The sequence below is a fragment of the Heterodontus francisci genome, chromosome 46 (genome assembly GCF_036365525.1).
Source record: "Heterodontus francisci isolate sHetFra1 chromosome 46, sHetFra1.hap1, whole genome shotgun sequence".
Taxonomy (NCBI): Eukaryota; Metazoa; Chordata; class Chondrichthyes; order Heterodontiformes; family Heterodontidae; genus Heterodontus; species Heterodontus francisci.
Window position 1 is genome coordinate 11,601,199 of NC_090416.1, and position 23,334 is coordinate 11,624,532.

The 23,334-nt window shown below is 51.9% G+C and overlaps 2 protein-coding genes across 2 annotated transcripts in view; one reads left to right on the top strand and one right to left on the bottom strand.

The window, feature by feature from the left end:
- Positions 1–23,334, bottom strand: part of dcst1 (DC-STAMP domain containing 1) — a 200,305-nt gene that overhangs the window by 45,294 nt on the left and 131,677 nt on the right. The gene's annotated exons all lie outside the window — the stretch shown is intronic.
- Positions 51–23,264, top strand: dcst2 (DC-STAMP domain containing 2). The gene is made up of 11 exons (XM_068022863.1): positions 51–555; positions 1,074–1,244; positions 2,335–2,436; positions 4,465–4,659; positions 5,512–5,613; positions 6,310–6,523; positions 14,318–14,475; positions 17,414–17,578; positions 19,168–19,335; positions 22,470–22,570; positions 23,130–23,264. The coding sequence occupies exons 1-11, from the start codon at positions 51–53 to the stop codon at positions 23,262–23,264; spliced, it is 2,016 nt and encodes a 671-aa protein (XP_067878964.1).

The following is a 23,334-nucleotide window of genomic DNA, read 5'->3' on the forward strand; positions in this document are numbered from 1 at the left end:
TGATCCACCGGGCATAAGCTACTAAGCTTTGGTATCACTGATGTCTGAAAATGTCCACTCGAGCCGAAGGACAACGGATATTTTGGAATACACTTAATCAGAAGCAGAGCAAACCATGGAAGGAGTCCCTGAGGTTATGCGCCCTCAGGTGGATCTACATCATCACTGGGCGCCCAAAGAAAGCTAAGTTCACCGTCTACAAGCAAAGGCGTCTCCAGATGTGTTTCGAGTCCTGTTGCCCCTGTTGCTCCGAGTTGAGGTGCTGTAAACCGGTGGACAAGCTCCTGAGGTCCGATTTCGAGGAGAGGCAAGTGACGGAGGCGAGGATCGAGGAGGACAACGTCTTCAAGGAATGTCTGCGAAGCCTGGGTGGCTTCCTCTTCGGCCTGCTCTTCACCACCGTCTACGGCCTCTTTGTCCTGTTCGTCCAAGAGTACAACCTCTGGTTCTGTCTGGTGTCCACCATCACCATCGGCGTGCTGCTCGGCTTGGGAATGGGGCTGTCGGCCAAAATCCGGGTCAACGTTTTCCTCATGGTCCCCCACATCTTTTCGAGTAAGTCGTCCAAGCTGATTGGCCAGCAACTCCTGAGCGCGTGTTCGGCCCCTGCTCCTCTCCTGAGCCCACCGGTTCAGATTGCATAGAATTACTGAGTATTTCCCTGCACAGAAACAGGCCATTCGGCCCATCTGCTCCGTGCTGGTGTTTCTGCTCCACACGAGCCTCCTCCCACCCCCTCCTCATCCATCCCCGTATCCTTCTATTGTTTTCTCCCTCATGCGTTTATCCAGCTTCCCCTTAAATGTATCTCTGCTATTCCCCCCCAACCACTCCCTGTGGTAGCGAGTTCCACATTCTCACCACTCTCTGGGGAAAGAGGTTTCTCCTGAATTCCCCATTGGGTTTCTTATTGACTGTCTGATATTGATGGCAGGGGCATTGTGGGGATGGGGGGAGCTAGGGGGAAGGGCACTTAACCAAATGAACCAATGGGAAAAGCCCCAGTAAATTGCTTTCTCAAAAAATTGTCCTTTTTGCTTCTCTTTGTCCCGTCTCCATCCGGTCCTGCCCAGAACAAGGAAAGTCCTTCCTCCTGGTGTTAGCTTTCGGACTTGTGGTTGAAGGACCACTTCAGAACATTATAATTAACTTCACTCGAGGATCAGAATCGATCGCCTGCGGAGCCGAGTTAGCCATGAACCAGACCAAAGAACTCATGCAAAAGGCAAAGGAGCCCTTGATTGGTAAGAGGCAAAGTCTTTGGCTTATTGTATGGGAGATACTGCACAAAGACAGGCCATTCGGCCCATCTGCTCTATGGCGAGCCTCCTCCCACCCACTCTTCATCTCACCCTATCCCCATATCCTTCCATTCCTTTCTCCCTCATGTGTTTTTCCAGCTTCCCCTCAAATGTATCTCTGCTATTCCCCCTCAACCAGTCCCTGTGGTAGCGGGTTCCACATTCTCACCACTCTCCGGGGAAAGGAGTTTCTCCTGAATTCCCCATTGGATTTATTAGTGACTGTCTTATATTGATGGCCCCCTTGTTCTGGTCTCCAAAAGTGGAACCAAGACTCACGGTCAGGGTCGTGATGCAGGACCCAATCAATGTAGAAAGACAGGGGAAGTGGAGGCCTTTCTCAGTGAGTGTGACACCATTGCTGGGACTGTACATCCCTGGAAACTGTACTCACCAAAGGTGACAGGAGGAGTTTTGTACCTTTGAAATCCTGGATTATGAATGAGTTGGAATAGCAGGTGGTACAAAGAGGCTTTAATGTTCAAATGCCCCTCCAGTGCCACACTTCCCTCTAGCTCTCTAGCCCTACAACCCTCCGAGATCTCTGCTCTCCTCCAATTCCGGCCACTTGCCCATCCCCCGATTCCTATCGCTCCACCATTGGCGGCCGTGCCTTCAGCTGCCCGGGAGCTCCGGAATTCCCTCCCTAAACCTTTCCGCCTCTCTCTCTCTCTGTCTCCTCCTTTAAGACGCTCCTTAAAACCGACCTCTTTGACCGAGCTTTTGGTCGCCCGTCCCCTAATATCTCCTTAGGTGGCTCGGGGGTCAAATTTTCTTTTATTACACTCTTGTGAAGCACCTTGGGATGTTTTCCAAGAAAAGTGTTGCCAAATATCCCAGCTGTTGCCTGGAAATTCCTAAAGATCATGGATTGATGCCTCCTGTATTTTGGCACACGGATCAGGAAGTGAAGGAGTGGAATAATTTACAATGGATGTCCGGAGCATCTATTGTCTTGCTGTTCTAGAGAAGTACACATTTGTCCCAGTATATCACCATCATTATTTGATTCTTCCTTCATCCTCTTTTTCAGCTGCTCTCGATAAAATCAAGACTATTGCCACATCAGCCAAAGGAGTCGGTGATCGTGTGCGGAGGTTTTTCGTGTCAATGAAGAGATCGATCAAGCATATAGGTACAGCCGGGAATACCCATCCCTACTCACATGCTGCTAGACCCACATCAAACACTCCCAGGATAGGTACAGCCGGGAATACCCATCCCTACTCACATGCTGCTAGACCCACATCAAACACTCCCAGGATAGGTACAGCACGGGGGTTAGATACAGAGTAAAGCTCCCTCTACACTGTCCCCATCAAACACTCCCAGGACAGGTACAGCACAGGGGTTAGATACAGAGTAAAACTCCCTCTACACTGTCCCCCATCAAACACTCCCAGGACAGGTACAGCACGGGGGTTAGATACAGAGTAAAGCTCCCTCTACACTGTCCCCATCAAACACTCCCAGGACAGGGATAGCACGGGGGTTAGATACAGAGTAAAGTTCCCTCTGCACTGTCCCCCATCAAACACTCCCAGGGCAGGGACAGCACGGCGGTTAGATACAGGATTAAATGCATGTGTCACAATCAACTCTCGCTTCCTCTCACAGTTCCACGGTGCTCCTGACAGAAAAGAATATTTCAGAATGTTTTACAGGTTAGAGATGGGCACACTAAAGGAATTTGGGTGGATGGGGTTATAAGAGCATACGGATTAGGAGCAGGAGGAGGCCATTCGGGGATTTATTTGTTCATGGGGTGTGGGCGTCGCTGGCCAGGCCAGCATTTATTGCCCATCCCTAATTGCCCCTTGAGAAGGTGGCGGTGAGCTGCCTTCTTGAACCGCTGCAGTCCATGTGGGGTAAGTACACCCACAGTGCTGTTAGGGAGGGAGTTCCAGGATTTGGACCCAGCGACAGTAAAGGAACGGCCGATATAGTTCCAAGTCAGGATGGTGTGTGACTTGGAGGGGAACTTGCAGGTGGTGGTGTTCCCATGCATCTGCTGCCCTTGGCCTTCTAGTTGGTAGTGGTGGCGGGTTTGGAAGGTGCTGTCTAAGGAGCCTTGGTGCGTTGCTGCAGTGCATCTTGTAGACGGTACACACTGCTGCCACTGTGCGTCGGGGGTGGAGGGAGTGAATGTTTGTAGATGGGGTTCCAATCAAGTGGGTGGCTTTGTCCTGGATGGTGTCGAGCTTCTTGAGTGTTGTTGGAGCTGCACCCATCCAGGCAAGCGGAGAGTATTCCATCACACTCCTGACTTGTGCCTTGTAGATGGTGGACAGGCTTTGGGGAGTCAGGAGGTGAGTTACTCGCCGCAGGATTCCCAGCCTGTGACCTGCTCTTGTCGCCACGGTATTTATGTGTTCAGTTTCTGGGATGTCAGGAAGAGGTAGGTTGGGGAACAGCGCCCTCTGCTGTGCCCGCCTGAGATTGACACCTCCCACACAAGCCATTCTGTATTTGATTTGAGTCCAACAATAAAAAAAAGCCAAGCTAATGTCAGAAGCACCAGGATGATTTGTAAAGTATCAATTTGATGTTGACCCTGCCCAGAGAGCAGAGACCTCCATGTCTCCTATCTTCTCTACTCAAGCCCAGGGTTTAGAGGTGAAGGCTCAGTCAACCGGCACACCAAGCCTCCTAAGTTTCTTTGTAAATTACAAAGTGGATCTGCTGAATCAATGACCCTCTCCTCCTGGCATACTTAGAAAGATGAGCAGGAGTAACAGAATATTATACAATGAGGCGACATATTAATTGTATACTACAATTTGAAAATATGTTTGTGCAGCTCTGCTCACCTTTTTCCTAAATCTGCGTTCATCGTGGAAAATTATTATGTAAACGCGTCACGGTGTAATTACACCCATCCTGCCAGCGGAGGGCGCTGCAGCTCCATCTCATGGGAGCAGGTAAAGGCTGCCCGCCATGTATGCATGGGTAGATTTCAGTGGAAATCAGGAACTGGTGAAAGGTGGGGGGTGGGGGGGGGGGGTGGTGCGGTGGTGGTAGGCAGGTGATGGTTGGGTTGCTGGATGGGTGCGTAGGGGTATGGGTTGGTAGTTGGATGATTAGGCGGGGTAGAAAAGTAGGCAGCCACACAGATGGGCGGCAAGATATAATAACACTTTGCCTCTTTTGTTGAATTGCCCAGTGCGAATTCTACAGAATCTCATGCACTGGATCTCCCACATTGGCGTAATGTGCAACAAGGAATTGGGTGAACCCTACAGAAAGTGCATCAAAGTGTTTGACGACGCCATTAACCACTGCCTGTCACTGCTCAGCATCTTCGGCTTCCTCTGCTACATTGTCAACATTGTCAAACCACTGTGTGGATTTGCTACACGTAAGAGCTGAGACATCATGACTGAATTATCAACCAATGGCAACACGGCAGGGGCAGGGGTCATACTGGCATCTTATTTCATGGGACCTCCAGTGCCCAGCGCAACTTGTGTCTAAAGCCGGAATGGGAAGTCCGTGACCTGATTCTGAAAGGGTTTCGATAGGGTAGACGTAGAGAAGATGTTTCCCCTTGTGGGGGGGGAGACAGTCACTAATAAATCCAGTGGGGAATTCAGGAGAAACTTCTTTCCCCGGAGAGTGGTGAGAATGTGGAACTCGCTACCACAGGGAGCGGTTGAGGGGAATAGCGGAGATACATTTAAGGGGGAAGCTGGATAAACACATGAGGGAGAAAGGAATAGAAGGATGAAGAGGGGGTGGGAGGAGGCTCGTGTGGAGCAGAAACACCAGCACAGAGCAGATGGGCCGAGTGGCCTGTTTCTGTGCTGGAAAACTCTACGTTTATTCCAAGTTTATTCTGACCTCCCAAACGGACGGATTCTTTTTGAAGTGTATTCACTGCGCCTCAGTGACCCCAGCGCAGTGTAGGGGAGTGTACGTTAAGCGGTAATGGCGGAGAGAGAGGGTGCGGAGGGAGTTGGAGGAGGGACAAGCCATCTTGGACACCGGCGGAGGGAGGGCGTGCAGGTTAAAGGCAGTGGCTCGACGTGTGTGTGGGTGCTAGTGGAGTGATGGTGAAGGGTATTGGTGCAGTCGGGGTGAGGGATGGTGCGAAGGGGGTGGAAGGAGTTGGAGGGAGGGTGGCGTAGTGGGAGAGGTACAGGTGAAGCAGCCTCATTTTTCTTACGTGGCCATCTTTTCACAGTTATCCAATTGTTCTGCTTGATCCCAGCGTACATCAAGGAGCAGTTGAAAAAGCGCGTGGGAGAGCGTGAGTACAAATCCACTTTATCCTCGCACCTCCAGCGCAGTGTAGGGGAGTGTACGTTCGGCGGTAATGGCGGAGAGAGAGGGTGCGGAGGGAATTGGAGGAGGGACAAGCCATCTGGACACGGGTGGAGGGAGGGTGTGCAGGATCATAACCTTTCACAACCTCATGGCGTCCCGAAACACTTCACAGCCAATGAAGTAGTCTGGAAGTGCGGTCACTGTTGTAACGTGGGAAACTTGTGCACAGCAAGATCCCACAAACAGCAATCTGATAATGACCCAGATCGTCTGTTTTTTTTTTAATGATGTTGGTTGAGGGATAAATATTGAGCCCCAGGACACCGGGGAAGACTCCCCCAATCACCACCACCCCCCCCCCACTGCCCCCACTCTTCTTCCAATAGCGGCCGTGGGATCCACCTGAGAGGGGCAGACGTGGTGGGGGGGCCTCAGTTTAACATCTCATCTGAAAGACGGCACCTCCGACAGTACAGCACTCCATCAGTACTGGCACTGGGGAGTGTCGGCCTGGATTATGGGGCTCAAGTCTCTGGAGTGGGGGCTCGAACCCCTGAGGCGAGTGAGCCAAAGCTGATCAAACAGGCGACACCTCAGCCAAACCGCGCCGGGCCTGAAAGATTATTTTGACCGTACCGGACTACCGGGTGTCTCAAAAAAGAACACACTTCCAATCCGTCACCCCGGCGACTCCGAAAACCCTCACCCTCACCCTCATCCCGATCTTCTGTTTCGCCCTCAGCCATCTCGGATGCCTTGGAGAAAGTGGCGAAGGAGTTTGAGTTCAACATTTCGATACAGCATCACTTTCACATTCACGCCAATCAGTCCAAGAGCCTTTCGAATGTGGCCTTGGACATTATGGAGGAGATCAGGGAGCGGGTCGGAGGTGTCTATGAGTCCATTGGAATCTTTGGCTACAGTTCAACCCTCGTGATGCTCTACCTGTACATTCAGTGAGTCAAAACTGAAGGATATATTGGCTTTGGAGGACACTACAGTGCAGATTCACCTGAATCATTACACAGAATTTACAGTGCAGTAAAAAGGCCCATCTCCTCCGTGCTGGTGTTTCTGTCCCACATGATCCTCCTCCCACCCCCTCTTCATCTCACCCCATCCCCATATACTCCTATTCCTTTCTCCCTCATGTGTTTATCCAGCTTCCCACTGAAATGCATCTCTGTTATTCCCCTCAACCACTCCCTGTGGAAGCGAGTTCCACATTCTCACCACTCTCTGGGGAAAGAATTCCTGAATTCCCCATTGGATTTATTAGTGACTGTCTTATATTGATGGCCCCCTAGTTCTGGTCTCCCCCCCCCTCCCCAACAAGTGGAAACTTCTCTACGTCTACCCTATCGAAAACCCTTTCATCATTTTAAAGACCTCAATCAGGTCACTCCTCAGCCTTCTCTCCTCTAGAGAAAAGAGCCCCCGGCCTGTTCAGTCTTTCCTGATACTTTTGGTATTATCATTGTAAATCCTTTGTGCACCTTCTCCAAAGCTTCTGTATCCTCTCTACAATATCGAGACCAGAACTACTCACAGCACATAATATGAGGTTAAAAGGGTTAAATTACGAGGACAGGTCACACAGACTGGGCTTGTATTCCTTCGAGTGTAGAAGATTAAGGCGGTGATCTTATCGAGGGGGTTTAAGATGATTAAAGGATTCGATCGGGTCGATAGAGAGAAACTATTTCCTCTGGTGGGGGGGGAGGGGGAGTCCAGAACAAGGGGGCAGAACCTTAAAATTCGAGCCAGGCCGTTCAGGGGGTGATGTCAGGAAGCACTTCTTCACACAAAGGGGAGTGGGAAATCTGGAACCCTCTCCCCACAAAAAGCTGTCGAGGCTGGGGGGGGGGGGGGGGGGGGGGGGAGCAAAGGCTTGCAAATGGAGTTGAGATACAGGTCAGCCATGATCGATTGAGGTGCTGAATGGCCTCCTCCTGTTGCTAGGTTTTGCTTACTTGCTAACTTACAGCCTCAACAAGTGGTCCAACCCTCGATGCTGCTATCCCGAATGTTTTTGATCTGTTGTGGCAATTAGGTAAACCCACAAGAGTGCAATGGGGAAGCATTCTTCTGAATTTAGTGATTGTAATCATCCCAAAATTCCTAGATTCGGGAAAGGTCCCAACGGATTGGAAAACTGCAAATGTAGCACCTCTATTCAAGAAAGGAGAGAGGCAGAAAGCAGGGAACAATAGGCCAGTTAGCCTAACACGTGTCTTTGGGAAAATGCTGGAATCCATTATTAAGAAAGTATAGCAGGACGTTTAGAAAATCAGAATACAATCAGGCAGAGTCAACATGGTTTTACGAAAGGGAAATCGTGTTTGACCAATTTATTAGAGTTCTTTGAGGATGTGACAAGCAGGGTGGATAAAGGGAAACCACTAGATGTAGTATATTTGGATTTCCCAAAGACATTTGATAAGGTGCCACATAAAAGGTTATTACATAAGTTAAGAGCTCATGGTGTTGGGGGTAATATAGTAGCACAGATAGAGGACTGGCTAACGAACATGAAAAAGAGAGTCGGGATGAACGGGCATTCTCAGGTTGGCAAACTGTTACTAGTAGAGTGCCACAATCAGGTCAGCCACGATTTTCTTGAATGGCAGAACAGGCTGAAGGGGCCGAATGGCCTACTCCTGCTCTTGCTTCTTCTGATCTTATTAGCTAGGACATGCTGTTGGGGTTTCACAGCTTAAATGGCTTTATTTGGTATCTAACCCCTGTTTTTTTTCTTTTCTTTTTTTTCTTTTGCAGAGGGAGCTTTACTCTGTATCTAACCCCATTTTTTTTTTTGATGGGGACAGTGTCGAGGGAGCTTTACTCTGTATCTAACCCCGTTTTTTTTTTTTCGTTTTTTTTCTAACCACCAGGAGTCCGGAACATTTCTCGCGGAGGACGCGGCAGAAAAGGTCTGCTGGCAGTCGCGCATCCTCCGCAAGTCAACGGGATCTGTGATTGCGAGGAGCACGTCGTCGGCGTAAGCCGAGAGGACGACCCGCATGGCCGGCTCGTGCAGAGCCAATCCCGTCAACCTCCTGCGAAGCAGGAACAGGAAGGGCTCCACGCAGATGGTATACAATTGGCCGGACATGGGGCATCCCTGACGCACTCCTCTCCCAAAGCAAAGGGGCGCCGTCAAGGACCCGTTAACTTTGACTAGACACTCTGCGGCGGCGTATAAAAGTCGGACCCGGGCCACGAAATGCGGCCCGAGTCCGAAAGCGCGCAGAGTCCCGAAAAGGTAATCGTGATCCACCCTGTCGAACGCCTTCTCCTGATCGAGGGAGAGAAAGGCGACCGACTGACCAGTCCTCTGGGAAAGATGGATCAGATCCCGGACCAGGTGGATGTTGTCCTGGATGGACCGGCCCGGGACCGTGTAGGACTGGTCGGGTGGATCATGTGGGCCAGCACGGAGCCCAGGCGGGTAGACATAGCCCGGACAAAGATCTTATAATCCGTGCTGAGGAGGGAGACTGGACGCCAGTTTTTAAGCAGGCGGAGATCGCCCCTCTTCGGCAGCAGGACGATGACCGCCCTGCGCCACGAGAGGGGCATCTCCCCGGTCGCCAGGCTTTCCCCCAGGACCCGTGCGTAATCGTCCCCCAGGACATCCCAGAACGCCCTGAGGAACTCCACGGTCAACCCATCCAGCCCTGGGGATTTGCCCCTTGAGAGCTGGTGGAGGGCGCCAGTCAGCTCCGCCAACGTGAGCGGAGCCTCCAATCCTTCGGCACCCTCCGGGCTGCAGGTCCTCCCACAAAACTCTGCGCGCATCCTCGCTGGACGGATCCGGAGAGAACAACGCACTGTAATAAGTACAGACCAGGAGGCCCATTCCCTCCGGATCCGTGATGGAGGATCCGTCGTCGGCCAGCAGCTCGACGAGCTGCTTACGGACCCCCCGCCATTTTTCCAGCGAGTAGAAGAAGGGTGAGGCGCGGTCCAAATCTTCCAGGATCTGGATCCGCGACCTCACGTACGCGCCTCGGGACCCTATGAGCTGCAGGTTCCTCAGCGCGCCCTTCTTCTCTTTGTACGCCTGCCACAGGGCCGGGTCCGCGACGGCATGACCTAGGCGGGATTCCAAGTCGAGCACCTCCCTCTCAAGGCGCCCGATCTCGGCTTCCCGCCTCTTGGTCGACCCCTTCGCGTACTCCTGACAGAAGACGCGGATGTGAGTCTTGCCCACATCCCACCATAGCCTCAAGGAGGGGAAGTCCCCCCTGCTTCCTTCTCCAGTCGGCCCAGAATCAACAGAACGAGTCCGAAATCGCTCGTCCTCCAGCAGCCGGTTGTTAAAGTGCCAGTACGCGGACCCCGCCCGCGTGTGGAGCGGAGTGAACTCCGCCCACACCAGGCGGTGGTCCGAGCACGGCACCAGCCTCATGGAGGCCGCCGAGACGCGGGAGGCGTACGCCTGCGAAATGTAGAGGCGGTCGATTCGGGACCATCCTACTCCAGACCTCCACGTGAAGGCACTGGAGTCGGGATGGAGATTCCGCCAGACGTCCACCAAGTTAAGGGAGCTGATCAGTCCCCTCAACTTCTCCACCGACGCTTGGCCGCGCTGGGGACCGGAGCGATCCCCCACCTCGAGGGTGCAGTTAAAATCCCCCCCGAGGATGATGCACTCGCCGCTATCGATGGAGCTCAAGAGAGCGGACACTTCTTCAAAGAAGCGCGCTTGCAACGCGTCGGGCCTGGGCACGTACACGTTCACAATGTGGAGCGGAACGCAACCCAGGCGAACGGCGAGGTGGAGCAAGCAGCCCGGCACTAGCTCCTTGACCCCCAAGATCTCCGGCTGAAAAGTCTGGGCCAACAAGATAGCCACCCCACTAGAAATAGGGGTGAGGTGACTTGTGCAGACCCCAACCTGCCACTCCAGGAGCCAGGTGGCTTCGTCTCCCGGAACGGTGTGGGTTTCCTGCCGAAAGCTCACCGCGTATCTCCCTTCCCTGAGGACTGAGAGATTGTGAAATCTGCGGTGAGCCCCTCTGCTGCCGTTGATGTTGAGGCTGGCTATGGTTATCTTCATGTCAAAGGCAATTAAAACCCGTCACAAACACCTCACTGTGAGGAGGGAGTGGAAGTGCACCTGGCCTTCCACTCCCCCAGCAACCCATTGAGGAACACATTAAAACGGCGCCTCTCAACCAGTTTCACGTCCGCGCGCTTGCCCGCTATCTTAAGGGCGGCACGGTGGGACTGGATGATCAGCGCCAGATTCGACCAACGGTCGAGGGCCAGCTGAACTTTATTGCAGCAACCCCTGCAAGCCGCAAGGAAATCCCGGAGTTCCGCCGTGGGGATGAGGGGAGATTTGGTGGGAGGCACGAGGGACTCCACCACCTCACTGGCGATGGAATCAAGATCATCCTCCTTGCCCCACACCGAATCCTCATCCTCATCCTCCTCCGGGTCGTCACCGCCAGCGGCCGACACATCCACCACACACTGTGGGGCGGACGTCCCGGCCGCGCCAGCTGGTCCCGCCTCCGTCACGATCCCACCCCCAGGATCGATGGCGGAGGAGTCCTCTCTGGGTTCCACTGTGAAACTGGAGCCTGTAGGCACCAGCGGTTCAGGACCCCCCTCCACCTCCGTCCCCAGGCCAATGAGTGGTCCAGGGGAGACAGAAGTTCCCGACTCCGGAAATCCAGCCGGAGCCGAGACCGGAGGCGGAGGGAGGAGACTATCTCCCGCTCCGCCAGCACCCACAGGTCCAGCAGATGGGGCAGCATTCTCAGTTATAACCGGGTCAGGTGTCTCCTGGTTAGTGGTGGACTCCGGCTGGGAGGGCCGACACTCTGGGGCCTCGCCCTCACCTTCACTCAGGGCACCCGACCCAGTAGCAGTGTCAGAATGGGCGGCGTCCCCAGGCTCCCCCACCACAAGCAGGGCCCCACTTACTCCTTCAGGAGGGGCCTCATGTTCCGAGGCCTTCCCCTCCCCTCCATCCTGAAGAATAGAGTGCTCCTGCCCGGACTTTGTAGCCTTGGTGGTGGCGGTAGGGGAAACCTGGGGACCCGAAACAGGAGACAGCTCCCCTCCAACAGATGGGCCCTGCGCCTCAGGGCCCCTTGTTACCTCTGTGGAGGGGTGCCTTCTCCTCTTTTTCCCAGTTGTGTGCGGAGGCTCAGAGACCTCCATATCATCAGAGGCCTCCACCTCCGCACTCTCCTTTTTTTTTATTCACCCTGGGCCTGAGCCCAGCCCTGGGGCAAGTTGACTTCCCAAGATCGTGCTTTGTGCTGAGCTCAGACTCGGGTAGTGTCACGGTGTCCAGGGGACACGCCTCTCGATGTTTATTTCTCCTCCGCGCCTTCCTTCCACTTGGACGGTCACCCCCCTCCCTGCCGGAGGCCGTGAAAACCACAGCCTCCGGTACCGACTGAATGGTATCTGGTGGTGGTGTAGTGGGGGTGGGAGGAGGTGCAGCGTCGCCACCCTGGGCCGCCGAGTTGGAGTTGGCAGCCGGGAGGTTGGGGCAGTTCTTACGAACATGCCCCACCCCCTTACAGACATGGCACCGCACCCCGTCCGAGGTCCAGAAAACGCGGTAGGCCGTCCCCTGGAATTCTACATTAAAGTGGCCCTCTGTCACCGCCTCCCGCGCCAGCTGCATGAATAACTGGCAGCGGAAGGAGTACACGTGTCGGAGGCTGTTCTCCCGAAGACTGAGCGGGACTGGGGTGAGCCCCGTCTTTACCTCCCCCAGATGGTGCAGGTGGGGAAGGAGGAGCTCACCAGGGATGAAGGGTGGGACATTGGATAGAATGAGCCTTTGCGCAGTGGCCTCCAGGGGGTCCACTGGCAGAAAGGTCCCGCCCACGGTGAGCCCCTTGCTCAGAGCCAGGGACACCGCCCGCTCGGTCTTCAGGAAAAACACTGCCTTCCCGTACATTTTAGAGGCTGCAACAATGGCCGAAGGGCCGACAACCTCGGCCATTGCTTTCACGCATGCCTCAATAGTCATGTTCGGGTGGATGTAGCTCTTGACCCCATGCTTCGCTGTTAATAAAGCAAACGGTGACGGGGCAACAGGTGCAGCTGCAGCAGCCGCAGCAGCATATGAACGGGAAGGCCCCGCCACCGGCGAAGGAGGGCTTGCCATGGGGTCGAAGAGCCACGTCCACCCCCAAGAAACAAAACAAATTTACACAATTGAAACAAAAAAAAAGCAAACTTTAAACCAAGTGGAGTGGGAGTAGAGGAGGATGGGGTAGGATGGTAAAGGAAAAGGGGAGGATAGGTGACTGAGGCGACTGAGTGGAGGAAGGGAGAGAAAGGCTGAAAAGGATGTTTGATCCAACTGCCAGTTGGAGCACCTTTATCACAATTAGTCCAAACTTGTTTGTTGTCTTCCAGTTGGGGGAGGCTTCTTCGCCCGGGACGGCTGGAGCCGCCCGGTACTCTCCTCTTCTGATTTTAACAAGACAGTCTTCACCCGGGCAACTCCAGCTGTCCCGAGCAGGCAGTTGGGGTGGGGAGGGAGCTCCCTGTGTGCAAGCACCAATACAAACACAGGGGCCCCTACTGGATTTGGCTGCCCCACCCCTGAGTCTTCAGGCCTCTTCTCCCTCCCCCAAACAGCTCAAACTTAAGAGTCTTTCAGGTGCCCTGATACCCACCTCTCCAAAACAATTGCAGCCTTCCTTGATGGTTTCTCTCCACTCTGTATTCACCTGTCACCTGTCACCTGTCTCCAGTCTCCTCTCTCCAGTTGCTGCACTCTCCACTCTCCACTCTCCACTCTCCACTCTGCAATTGCTGCAGCACAGGTGCAGCTGCTCCCCCTGATTGCTGGCAGGAAGTGTTACAAATTGCCCAGCCAATCCCCGTGCTGTACCTGTCCTGGGAGTGTTTGATGGGGACAGTATAGAAGGAGCTTTACTCTGTATCTAACCCCCGTGCTGTCCCTGTCCTGGGAGTGTTTGATGGGGGACAGTGTCGAGGGAGCTTTACTCTGTATCTAACCCCGTGCTGTATCTGTCCTGGAAGTATTTGATAGGGACAGTGTAGAGGGAGCTTTACTCTGTATCTAACCCCGTGCTGTATCTGTCCTGGAAGTATTTGATAGGGACAGTGTAGAGGGAGCTTTACTCTGTATCTAACCCCCTGTGCTGTACCTCTCCTGGGAGTGTTTGATGGGGGACAGTGTAGAGGGAGCTTTACTCTGTATCTAACCCCCGTGCTGTCCCTGTCCTGGGAGTCTTTGATGGGGACAGTATAGAGGGAGCTTTACTCTGTATCTAACCCCCGTGCTGTCCCTGTCCTGGGAGTGTTTGATGGGGGACAGTGTAGAGGGAGCTTTACTCTGTATCTAACCCCGTGCTGTATCTGTCCTGGAAGTATTTGATAGGGACAGTGTAGAGGGAGCTTTACTCTGTATCTAACCCCCCGTGCTGTACCTGTCCTGGGAGTGTTTGATGGGGGACAGTGTAGAGGGAGCTTTACTCTGTATCTAACCCCCCGTACTGTACCTGTCCTGGGAGTGTTTGATGGGGACAGTGTAGAGGGAGCTTTACCCTGTATCTAACCCCCCGTACTGTACCTCTCCTGGGAGTGTTTGATGGGGGACAGTGTGGAGGGAGCTTTACTCTGTATCTAACCCCCGTGCTGTACTCTCTTGGGAGTGTTTGATGGGGACACTGGATTACTAAGGCATGCAGAAGAAGGAGGATGAACCCAGTTTAACCCCACTCATGTTCTCTTGTCAGAGCGTTGCTGTATCGGAAAAACTACCTCTTCAGAGATGACTACGACAACTGTTACATCACCAACCAGTTCCTGGAAATCGACGTCATGAGAGCCAAAACTGAGAAGAGCACAATTCTGCCATTGAGTTTCCAAGAGGCCTGCAAATACATCCAGCCCTGTGAGTAGAGCTTTGTGCCCAGCCTGCAGTGCAATATCAGCCAATGAACCAGTGGTCTCACACTGGGTTACGGTCACAGCAGTCACCAGGTAGATTAGATGGAAATCACAACACACACAAACAAGCATTTCGGCCCCACCAGTCAATGTTGGCATTTGTTAGTCATCCTAATCTCATTGTAGCCACTCTGTTCCCATAACCCTTCTATCCCCTCCCTCCCCCGCACCTTGCCTATTCACCAACCACCTATCCAACCCTGTCTTCAATGCTGACCTGGTCTTTGCTGCTCTCCACTGATGCATTTCACGGCTGCTCTCTGTGTTGCAGAATGTCTCCCCAGTACCCCCTCCCCCCCACCCCCACCCCAGGGTGCTGGGGCCAACATTTATCCCTCAGCCAACTATCTGGGGTTCATTGCCGCTGTGTGGGATCTTGCTGTGCGCAGATTTGGCTGCTGTGCTTCCTGTATTCCATCGGTGGCTGCACGTCCGGGGTGGGGGAGGGGGAAAGCGCTTCGTTGGCTGTGGGAACGAAAGGCGCTAGAGAGATGCACATCTTTACGTTAACCCCTCTTTCTGGACCCCCTCACTCGCAACAGTCCTTTCCATCTGCTTCCTCCCACCCCTTCATCATTTTAAACATCTTTCAAAGCACCCTATCATTTCCTTCTCTTCGAACACAAAACTGCCCCAGCTGATCAAGTCTTCCTTCATATCTGTATTTCCACATAAGATGCAGTATTCAGGTGAGCCTATCTGCATCCTCCCTATTGCCTCAACCTCTTTGCTATCGAGTGGAGCCCAATAGTGCAGACAGTGTTCGGGCTCTGGGTTTACTGAGTTCTGATGTCCAAACCACTGAAGTGCGCCGTGGATAGAAGTGGTTCCAGAGCAGACCCAGCCCTCCGGGACACCCTTACCCCCATTTCCAATCGCTCTGACAAACTGAGCTTAATTACCACCCTCCTTCTAATTCCAGACCCTTTTAACCTTCTCCAATAATCCCCCGCATGGTATCTCGTCAAATAATTTACGGAAGTCCATGTACACCACATCCGCCGCATTACCCACTCCCTGCATCCGCTGCACCGGTCAGCTTCTCAAAACAACTGAATCAGGGTTACCGAGCACGATCGCCCTTTCTACAATCTGTACTGCCCGCTTCTCATTATTTTCTCTTCATTGAGGTGCGTAGTCATTCCATCTTGAATTAACGGTTCCAAAATTAGCCTGCCGCACATTTTAAAGCAACTCACCTGTCATTTCCTGTTGTTTTATTTGAAAACGGGTTTTGCAGAGGCTCTAGATGAAAGACCAGAGTAACGAAATCCAAGATGGCTGACAGCACAAAGTTAGGGGGCACGGTTAAAAATGTAAAAGGGAGTAAGAATTTGCAAAAGGACATTGTCAGATGAAGTGAGCGGGTAAAACTGGGACAGATAAAGTTCAGTGTGAGCTCATCCACTTTGGGACCTCAGAAAGAAAGAGCTGTTGCCTCTATACTTGACTATTACGATGCACTCCTGGCCAGCCTCCCATGTACTACCCTCTGTAAACTTGAGGTCATCCAAAACTCTGCCAAACCCCCGTCCTAACTCCTACCGAGTCCCGTTCACCCATCACCTCCCCGTGCTCGCTGACTCTACACTGGCCCCCGGTCCAGCAACACCTCCATTTCAAAATTCTCATCCTTGCTTTCAAATCCCCTCAATAGTCTTCCTCGCCCCCTCCCTATCTTTGTCACCTCCTACAACCCTCCAAGATCTCTGCGCTCCTCCAATTCTGGCCTCTCGTGCATTCCCCCCCCCCCCTCCGATTCCCATCACTCCACCATTGGCGGCCATGCCTTCAGCTCCAAGAGGGAATTCGACAGCATGGATCCAAAGTTGGCTGCAAAGTGACAGGAGACAGAGAGTAGTGGTGAACAGTTGTATTTTTTTCAGACTAGCGGAAGGTATATACTGGGGTTCCCCAGGGGTCGGCGTTGGGGCCCCTGCTTTTCTTGATATATATTAATGACCTAGGCTTGGGTGTACATGGGCACAATTTCAAAATTTGCGGCTGACACAAAAGTTGGAAGTATTGTGAACTGTGAGGAGGATAGTGATAGACTTCAAGAGGACATAGACAGGCTAGTGGAATGGGCGGACATGTGACAGATGAAATTAAATGTAGGGAAGTGTGAAATGATACATTTTGGTAGAAAGAGCAAGGAGAGGCAATATAAAATAAAGGGTACAATTGTAAAAGGGGGTGCAGGAGCAGAGGGACCTGGGGGTAAATGTGCATAAGTCATTGAAGGTGGCTGGGCAGGTTGAGAAAGTGGTTAATAACAGGATCCTGGGTTTTATTAATAGAGGCAAAGAGTACAAAAGCAAGGAAGTTATGGTGAACGTTTATTAAACACTGGTTCAGCCTCAACTGGAGTATTGTGTCCAATTCTGGGCACCACACTTTAGGAAGGATGTGAAGGCATTTGAGCGCAGAACAGATTTACAAGAATGGGTCCCGTGGTGAGGGAACTTCAGTTATGAGGATCTATTGGAGAAGCTGGGGCTGTTCTCCTGAGAGAAGGGTGCGAGGAGATTTGATCGAGGTCTTCAAAATCACGAGGGGTCTGGACAGAGTAGATAGGGGGAAACTGTTCCCACTGGGGGAAGGGGCGAGAACCGGAGGGCACTGATTTAAGGTGATATTTCTCAACCAACATCAGTAACAAAAAAAAAAGGGACATTATCACATTGCTGTTTGTGGGAGCTTGCTGTGCACAAAAACGGTGTTTCCTACATTACGACAGAACCACGCTTCCAAAGGTAATTCATTGGCTGTAAAGGGCTTTGGGGCGTCCCGAGCTTGTGCAAGGGGCTAGAGAAATGCAAGTTGTTGTTGTTGGTCACTGGAGGGATAACCAGCATGAACATGTTTCTTCGTTTGGACAGGCTCCTTCTACCTTACTGTCTCGGAGAAGCAGAAGTACTTTGTTGGCTTCTCCACAGTCCTGCGTCAGGCCTTAACGGTTTTGGTCATCATTCTCCTGGACTACACCATCTACTGGGTGCTCGATATGGTCAGTTATCACCTGCAGGTAGAGATCGTCGCACGATGTGAGTTCACCCACTGCTAAAGTGGAACACTAAGTCAACTTGGCGATGTGGACGGCTTTGTTGTGGCCAACAGTTACTCAAGGTTACCCTCGGTTAGTGTGCCGGGATTAGGTGGCGTCTACCCACAGTGGGTTCAACTCCCACCAGGGCAGATGGTGGCATTTGACATTCAATTAATAAATCTGGAATTAAAAAGCTAGTCTAATGGCCGATCGTTGTAAAAACCCATCTGGTTCACTCGTCCTTTAGGGACGGAAATCTGCCCTCCTTGCCCGGTCTGGCCGAAATGTGACTCCGGACCCACAGCAATGTGGCTGGCTCTTAAAATGCCCTCTGAAACGGCCGAGCAAGCCACTCAGCTCAAGGGGCAATTAGGGATGGGCAATAAATGCTGGCCGAGCCAGTGGTGCCCACATTTCAGGGGGAAGCTGGATAAACACATGAGGGAGAAAGGAATGGGAGGATATGGGGATAGGGTGAGATGAAGAGGGGGCGGGAAGAGGCTCGTGCGGAGCAGAAACGCCAGCACGGAGCAGATGGGCCGAATGGCCTGTTTCTGTGCTGGCGATTCTATGCCAAATCTATTTTTTTTTAAAATCTATGATTTAAAACAGGTCACTGTGGGAGGGGAGGGTTAAGTATGAATGGGGGAACTATTAAATCAGTTGTTGATTCATGTTTTAGTAACTGACGCTACTTCAGGCAATAAAACCCGTGTGTTGTCAATATGAAAGAAAAAGCAATTGTTTTGTGTAGAACATTGACAAGCTAGCTGGGCTGAGACATCAGATCCTAGTTACAGGGCAGTTGGATTGTTGATGCATGGGAACAGGAGGGGTCCATTCAGCCCATCGATCCCCGTTCAATCAGATCATGTCTGAGCTGTATCTCTACTCCGTCTCCCCGCTTTGTTTCCGTTGCCCTTCGCACCCTTGCAAAAACATATCATAAATCTCAGGAAAACAAAACCAGAAGCAATATGTGTTGCTATGACAACAGCGGAGACACTGTGTGTGCGGGTGAATGGATGGATACGAGGTGGGACGGGAAGAGGCAGTTAGAGTGGGAGGAGGCTCGTGTGGAATATGACCTACATCGGTTCCCGGTCCAGAAACGCCTCAATTTTCCTCAGCCTCATTTTCAAATCCCTCCACGCCCTCCTCCCTATCTCTGTTACCTCCTCCAGCCCCGACAACCCTCCGAGATCTCTGCGCTCCTCCAATTCCGGCCTCTCGCCCATCCCCCCCCCGATTCCCATCGCTCCACCATTGGCGGCCGTGCCTTCAGCTGCCTGGGGGGCCCTAAGCTCTGGAATTCCCTCCCTGAACCTCTCCACCTCTCTCTCTCTCTCCTCCTTTAAGACGCTCCTTAAAACCGACCTCTCTGACCGAGCTTTCGGTCACCCATCCCCCTAATATCTCCTCATGTGGTTCGGGGTCAAATTTTGTCTGATAATGTTCCAGTGAAGCACCTTGGGGGCCTTTTACGAAGTTAAAGGTGCTACATAAATGCAGGTTGTTGTGTTGTGGTGCTAGCTCTGAACAGACTGACAACAGAAAGCCTAATGCCTGCACATGTATTTTCCGCAGCCCCTGTGATATTGGGAATCTCCATCAACGGAACGGGATTTGCCTCAAATATTTACCGGAACGTGGTGGAGTCATTTGATGTGGTGCAGAGCGGAAACATCACTGTGGTGTCCAAGAAATGTGCAATAAAACCGTCACCTCCAAACTTCAAGATCTACACGCTAATTGGTGAGAATATTATATAAAGAAATGTCAATGGAAAATATAATATATGCTGATCGTCTCTGTATAATATACACTAACTGGCAAACGTGAGAGGCAGAATGCAGACTGGTTTCAATCTCACTTTGAAGAGCTGGAACCTGTCATAGCCGCTAAGCGCACTGCACTGTTGAACTACAAGAAAGCCCCCAGCCAGTTAACATCCGCAGCGCTTAAAGCAGCCAGACGCGCTGCGCAAAGAACAGCCAGGCGCTGCGCAAATGACTACTGGCAACACCTGTGCAGTCGTGTTCAGTTGGCCTCCGACACCGGAAACATGTGTGATGGCATTAAGAGAGCTTTTGGGCCAACCATCAGGAAGATCGCCCCTCCCTCAAGTCTAAATCAGGGGACATGATCACTCACCAACGCAAGCAAATGGACCGCTGGGTGGAGCATTACCTAGAACTCCAGGGAAAATGTTGTCACTGAGACCGCCCTCAATGCAGTCTCTGCCAGTCATGGATGAGCTGGACGAACAGCCAACAAAACCGGAACTCAGTGATGCCATTGATTCTCTAGCCAGTGGAAAAGCCCCTGGAAAGGGCAGCATTACCCCTGAAATAATCAAGAGTACCAAGCCTGCTATACTCTCAGCACTCCATGAACTGCTTTGCCTGTGCTGGGACGAGGGAGCAGTACCACAGGACATGCGCGATGCCAATATCATCACCCTCTATAAGAACAAGGGTGACCGCAGTGACTGCAACAACTACCGTGGAATCTTCAGCATAGTGGGGAAAGTCTTCGCTCGAGTCGTTTTAAACAGGCTCCAGAAGCTGGCTGAGCGCGTCTACCCTGAGGCACAGTGTGGCTTTCGAGCAGAGAGATCGACCATTGACATGCTGTTCTCCCTTCGTCAGATACAGGAGAAATGCCGTGAACAACAGATGCCCCTCTACGTTGCTTTCATTGATCTCACCAAAGCCTTTGACCTCGTCAGCAGACGTGGTCTCTTCAGACTACTAGATCGGATGTCCACCAAAGCTACTAAGTATCATCACCTCATTCCATGACAATATGAAAGGCACAATTCAACATGGTGGCTCCTCATCAGAGCCCTTTCCTATCCTGAGTGGCGTGAAACAGGGCTGTGTTCTCGCACCTACACTGTTTGGGATTTTCTTCTCCCTGCTGCTCTCACATGCGTTCAAGTCTTCAGAAGAAGGAATTTTCCTCCACACAAGATCAGATGGCAGGTTGTTCAACCTTTACCCGTCTAAGAGCGAAGACCAAATTATGGAGAGTCCTCATCAGGGAACTCCTCTTTGCTGACGATGCTGCATTAACATCTCACACTGAAGAGTGTCTGCAGAGACTCATCGACATCGGCTGCCTGCAACGAATTTGGCCCAACCATCAGCCTCAAGAAAACGAACATCATGGGACAGGACGTCAGAAATGCTCCATCCATCAATATCTGGAAGTGGTTCAAGAGTTCACGTACCTCGGCTCAACTATCACCAGTAACCTGTCTCTCGATGCAGAAATCAACAAGCACATGAGAAAGGCGTCCGCTGCTATGTCCAGACTGACCAAGAGAGTGTGGGAAAATGGCGCACTGACATGGAACACAAAAGTCCGAGTGTATCAAGCCTGTGTCCTCAGTACCTTGCTCTACGGCAGCGAGGCCTGGACAACGTATGTCAGCCAAGAGCGACGTTTCAACTCATTCCATCTTCGCTGCCTCCAGAGACTCCTTGGCATCAAGTGGCAGGACCGTATCTCCAACACAGAAATCCTCGAGGCGGCCAACATCTCCAGCATATACACCCTACTGAGCCAGCGGTGCTTGAGATGGCTTGGCCATGTGAGTCGCATGGAAGATGGCAGGATCCCCAAGGACACATTGTACAGCGAGCTCGTCCCACCAGCCGTCCATGTCTCTGCTTTAAAGACGTCTGCAAACGCGACATGAAGCCCTGTGACATTGACCACAAGTCGTGGGAGTCAGTTGCCAGTGATCGCCAGAGATGGCGGACAGCCGTAAAGGCGGGGCTAAAGCGTGACGAGTCGAAGAGACTTAGCAGGAAAAAAGGCAGAAGCGCAAGGGGGGAGCCAACTAAGTAACAGCCCTGACAACCAATTTTATCTGCAGCGCCTGTGGAAGAGCCTGTCACTCTAGTAGTGGCCTTTATAGCCACTCCAGGCGCTGCTCCACAAACCACTGACCACCTCCAGGCGCTTACCCATTGTCTCTCGAGACAAGGAGGCCAAAGAAGACACTGACTGCCTCTGTTTTTTAAAAAGTGTTTTAAATCCCGAGTGCTTTAATTGTCAGGAACAGACAAATGACAGGCTTTCTCGTAAGTTTTAAAAGATAGAGGAAGGTTTATTGTTCAACATCCAAATGTACGCAACTACACCCACTCTCACACTCATACAGATACACACACACTCACTCAAGAAAAGATGGCGATTATGAAGGTAGCGTGTGATTAGGTCTTATGATTCCTCGAGTTCTGTTACACTTGCTTTTCCCTGGGGTGAACAATTGAAAAGCTGCAGGACTTTTTTTTGCTCACTGAAGAAAAGATGTGGAGGTTTAAGAGGATGGATTTGCTGTTGTATTATGTTCACAGTAGAAGATTTTCCTTGTTATGCTCCTGTCACGGTCCAATGGCGAAGCCCTGTTACGATTCCTCAGGTGGAGTGTTCAAGGCCGACACGAGTCTGTCTCTGCCTACATGTGCTTAAAGCTCGTGGTTTTAGGTGGGGTCCTTTCTCTTCATTGGCATCCAAATTTCTATCCCTGAATATGCCTTATTAAATCGCCTTATCAGAAACCTAGTTTCTGTCATATGACCCGAGCACTACTTTCCATTGTCTTCATAGTTTTTGATAACAGAGTCCGGGCGACAATTTATTTTAATAAACGGGACACTCTGTATGTTATATTTATTTTAATAAACACAGGAGGCTGACTATGAAATGTTGATTTTGAAATTACTGCGATAACTTATTATTGATCGCGACGTATCACGTAATGCGGACAGACTCACCGAGGGGCAGACCAGGCTCTGCACGAACCGCGTGACTTTAAAAGCTCCCAAACCGCCCGTTGCCTCAGTCAGTCCCCCCCACTGTTTGTTTCTCCACAGGCGTTTTATATGGATGTGCGTTTTTCATCGTCATATTCGGCTGCTACATAGCAAGACTCCGGAGATACGTCTGCTCTGTCTACTATCCATCCAGGGAGCAGGTGAGTGAGATGGAACTGAGCTCCGACACGAGTTTATGTCTCCCCGTGATGCCCATGCACAGAGCGCAGGTCATGAACGGGAGAATGCATGTTGGGGGGGGGCAAAGAAAAAGAGCGCACTATTGCAATGTAGGGAGACGCACGGCAAGATCCCACAAACAGCAGTGCGATAATGACCCGGATCATGTCCTTGGCCGTTTTGGTTGAGGGATAAATGTCGGGCCTCAGGACAACAGGAGGGAACGTCCCACTGCTCTTCTTCCAATAGTGGCCATGGGACCTTTTCGATCCACCTGAGAGGGGCAGACGAGGTCTTGGTTTAATGTCTCATCCGGAAAGACAGCACCTCTGACAGTGCAGCACTCCCCGCGGAGTATCGGCCAGGATTTAGTGCACAAGTGTCTGGGGGGGGGGGGACTCAAACCCACAACCTTCTGACTCAGAGGTGACAGTGGTGCCCTTAGAGTCACAAACAAAATGGTGAGCAGTAGGAGGGCGAGGGATTGGGAAGGTCGCGCCAAAACTTCACGCCTGAATCTCCTGTCTCTGTTTCCATCAGGAACGGATCTGCTACCTGTACAACCAGATCACCTCAAAGCGTACGTCACTGGTGAACGCCCTCTTCAGAACAGTGCAGAAAAACTCCACCGACGCGGGTCACACAAGCATCTTACTCGTCCTGGCAGCAAGGTAGGTCTGTTCCTGGAGGTCTTTACACAGAATTAAATCAAGTCTACAACACAGTAACAAGCCATTCGACCCAT